Below are 3,076 nucleotides of genomic sequence, written 5' to 3' on the forward strand. Positions count from 1 at the left end.
TACCTAGAAAGGTGTACTTTTGGAAATATTCGCGCTAATCGTGAATATCTCCAAAAGCTAACTCCTGCCCAGAGCAGTTCTTAGCCATGTTATCCAATGTTAGGTGGATAACATGGCTAAGAGCATTAGCTCCATAATGCACGAATATCGCGGACTTTTCAGCGCTATTCATGCATTATGGACGATTTTTATCGCTTTTGAAATAAACCTTGATAATAGCAAGGTTTATCTGCGATAAAAATCGGTGGACCTCGGCGATAAAATGATCCCCTCTAACCCTGCTTAGCGATAAATATTGCTATTGCTAGGTAATATACCCCCTAGTTCTTTGAGAGGCAGGTAAGTCCTTGGTATTTCCCCAGGTTAGAGTGCCAAGTTTAATGTGCAAGATCCTCAGACATAGCCTGGAAAAAAGTAGAATATCAAGATTATAGTTTCTACCTCTGCTGTGACTGATTCATCCCTACCAAATTGTTTAAACCTTTTGCGTACCAAGACAGTTATTATTGTTATTTTGTTGTTGTTAATATTATTATTATTATTATTGAATTTTGCAAGGTGCAAGTGAAATCTATAAAGCTATCCTGGTGTTGGTAGCACATGCACAAGCTAAAGCTTGCTGTACCATCGTTACGGGAAGTCATCTGGAGCGATGAATTTGTGTCAAAATCAAGAAAAAGAAAGAAAAAAATAAAAAGCCATTAAGAGCAATATTCTATCTGAGGTAGTCTTTTGTATGTGGAAGTGAAAATTCTATAGCAAGAACAGGATGCAAACATTGACAATCATTTCAGTAAGGATCAAGGACAATGGGTCAGATTTATGTTAACTGGCGCATCCCCAGCGATGCGCCAGTTAATGTGCGCCACAGCTCCGCCACCCATTTACAATGCTTCGCACCATGGGGCAAAAACGGCACAGATGCGTGACGCATCTGTGCCGTAAAGGTGGCGCATTGCTGGAGTTGCATCGCAAGCGCGACGCAGCTCCAGCAAGGCTCGGGGGTGCCCCATCTTCACAATGCTGCGTCAAGACCTACGCCTGCTTCAAGCAGGCGCAGGGTTTTGACGCAGCATTGGCCTGAAAGTGACTGAGTGAAATCTTATAGATTTCACTCAGCCACTTTCAGGAGGCGTTCCTGCGCAGGAACGCCCCCTGCGCAGGAACGCCTCCTTATGGCGCAGGGCTTTACAACGTGACGCATCTCCTAGATGCGTCACGTTGTAAATAGGGCGCATTGTTTGCGCCGCCGTTGCGTCAAATAAAGTGACGCAATTGTGGCGCAAAGAGGCGCAAGGGCCTCATAAATCTGCCCCAATGTCTTTTGTGGATGGCTATCCTCATAGCATCTTTCACCTCTTTGTTCCTCAGGCTGTAAATCATGGGATTCAGCATGGGAATAACCACCGTGTAAGACATTGAAGCCACTTTGTTGTCTTCCAGGAAATAGCTAGATGTGGGTCTGAGATACAAGTAAAAAAGTGCCCCATAGAAAAGGACAACACATGTAAAGTGGGAGGAGCATGTGGAGAAGGCCTTGAGCCTCCCCTGAGAGGATGGGATTGCCAGGATTCTCCAGATGATGGACATGTAGGAGGCCACAATCACTGACACAGCACTTATGGTTAGGAAGTCGAAGGAGATGAAAAGCACTAATTTGGTTGCAAAGGTGTCTGAGTAGGCAAGATCTAAAATAGGGAGGAAATCACAATAGAAATGCTGAATCTCATTAGGCCCACAGTAGGAGAGGCGGAAAACACCAGTAACATTCAAAACTGAGTTGAACAAAGTACAAAGGAAGGCTGCAAGGACCAACTGCAAGCAGACTGTCCGTCTCATGACCCTATTGTATGTTAAGGGGTGACAAATAGCCATGTAGCGATCATATGCCATCACGGTGAGTAGCACACACTCTGTTGTCCCAAAAAGTGAAAAGGCAAAGAGTTGTACAGCACATGCGTGGAACAGGATGGTATTCCTTTCTATAAGGAAGTTTACCAGCATCTTGGGAGTGGTGACAGTAGAGTAACAGAGGTCCACAAGGGAAAGGATTCCTAGGAGGAAGTACATAGGGGTCTGTAGACGAGGGCTGAGCCAGACTAAAAGTATAATGCCAACATTACCAACCACAGTCATGGTGTACATGGCCAGGAACACCACAAAAAGAATCCCCTGAATGTTTGGAACATCTGTGATTCCCAAAAGAAGGAACTCGGTGACTTTGGAGCAGTTCTCTCCTTCCATGCCCTAGAAAAAGCATAAAACGAATGATCCCTTAATATTGTTCAGATCATTATATGCTTAAGGAAATATGTTGCATGCAAAGACTAATCAGATCATTAGGAAATGCAATATGTATATCAACATGGTTTGGAGCGGGTTAGTATTTATTAATCTGTGGTGAAACTGAAATGCGTGTACATTTTTTCCTGAACTGTTATGATAGCATTTCATGAAAAACAATGACGATAGTTATATGAAGATCACAACTGACCTAAATAAGTAGTCTACCCTGATGAACAAATCAATGAACCAGATAGACGCCTATTCCAAGGGCTCCAGCTGATGTGTACATTATGGCCCTTCCATTTGGCATGCAAAACAGTCTGCACCCAATTAACAGCAAAACTGACAGGCTGACAGCGTTATTATTTCTTATTAAGAAAGCGTATTCGAAATGTCAGCATGCAGAAAAAATGATTCCACTCACATTTGGAGCACAACCTGCAGCTTAGGCAATAACCAGTAATTGGAGACTTATTCTCACCTAATTGGAGACTTATTATCAGTCATTAATGTCTACTTTCTCACCCTAAACCAATCTCTGTTTACACCACTTTCTATTCACCTTCCTGTAAAAATTCCCAAGAGACCTAATTCCAAAATGGTTAGCCACGTCTGCCACTGGAAAATGCTCTCTAAACCACTACTCTATTTGGATGAGATCTCCTTCCTTTGTCAATGATAGGAACTGTTTTCCTCTTGAAAGAATTAGAGCCATAGAGTCTATGAAGGCCTTCAAAATAAATGGTAACAGATACTGTAAGCACACTTTTGACAACTCTAATCTGGTTCA

General features: G+C 42.8%; 1 protein-coding gene across 1 annotated transcript; it reads right to left on the reverse strand.

Moving 5' to 3' along the window:
• Positions 1–1,257: 1,257 nt before the first annotated feature.
• On the reverse strand, positions 1,258–2,244 carry LOC144760555 (olfactory receptor 8U3-like). The gene has a single exon (XM_078646538.1). It carries the CDS (start codon positions 2,242–2,244, stop codon positions 1,258–1,260), a length of 987 nt encoding a protein of 328 aa, XP_078502664.1.
• Between the last annotated feature and the right edge of the window lie 832 nt (positions 2,245–3,076).

The sequence above is a fragment of the Lissotriton helveticus genome, chromosome 1_1, assembly GCF_964261635.1.
Source record: "Lissotriton helveticus chromosome 1_1, aLisHel1.1, whole genome shotgun sequence".
NCBI lineage: Eukaryota > Metazoa > Chordata > Amphibia > Caudata > Salamandridae > Lissotriton > Lissotriton helveticus.

Excerpts from the sequence above, each read along its gene's own strand:
- LOC144760555 (XM_078646538.1), bottom strand. The coding sequence starts at position 2,244 with ATGGAAGGAGAGAACTGCTCCAAAGTCACCGAGTTCCTTCTTTTGGGA.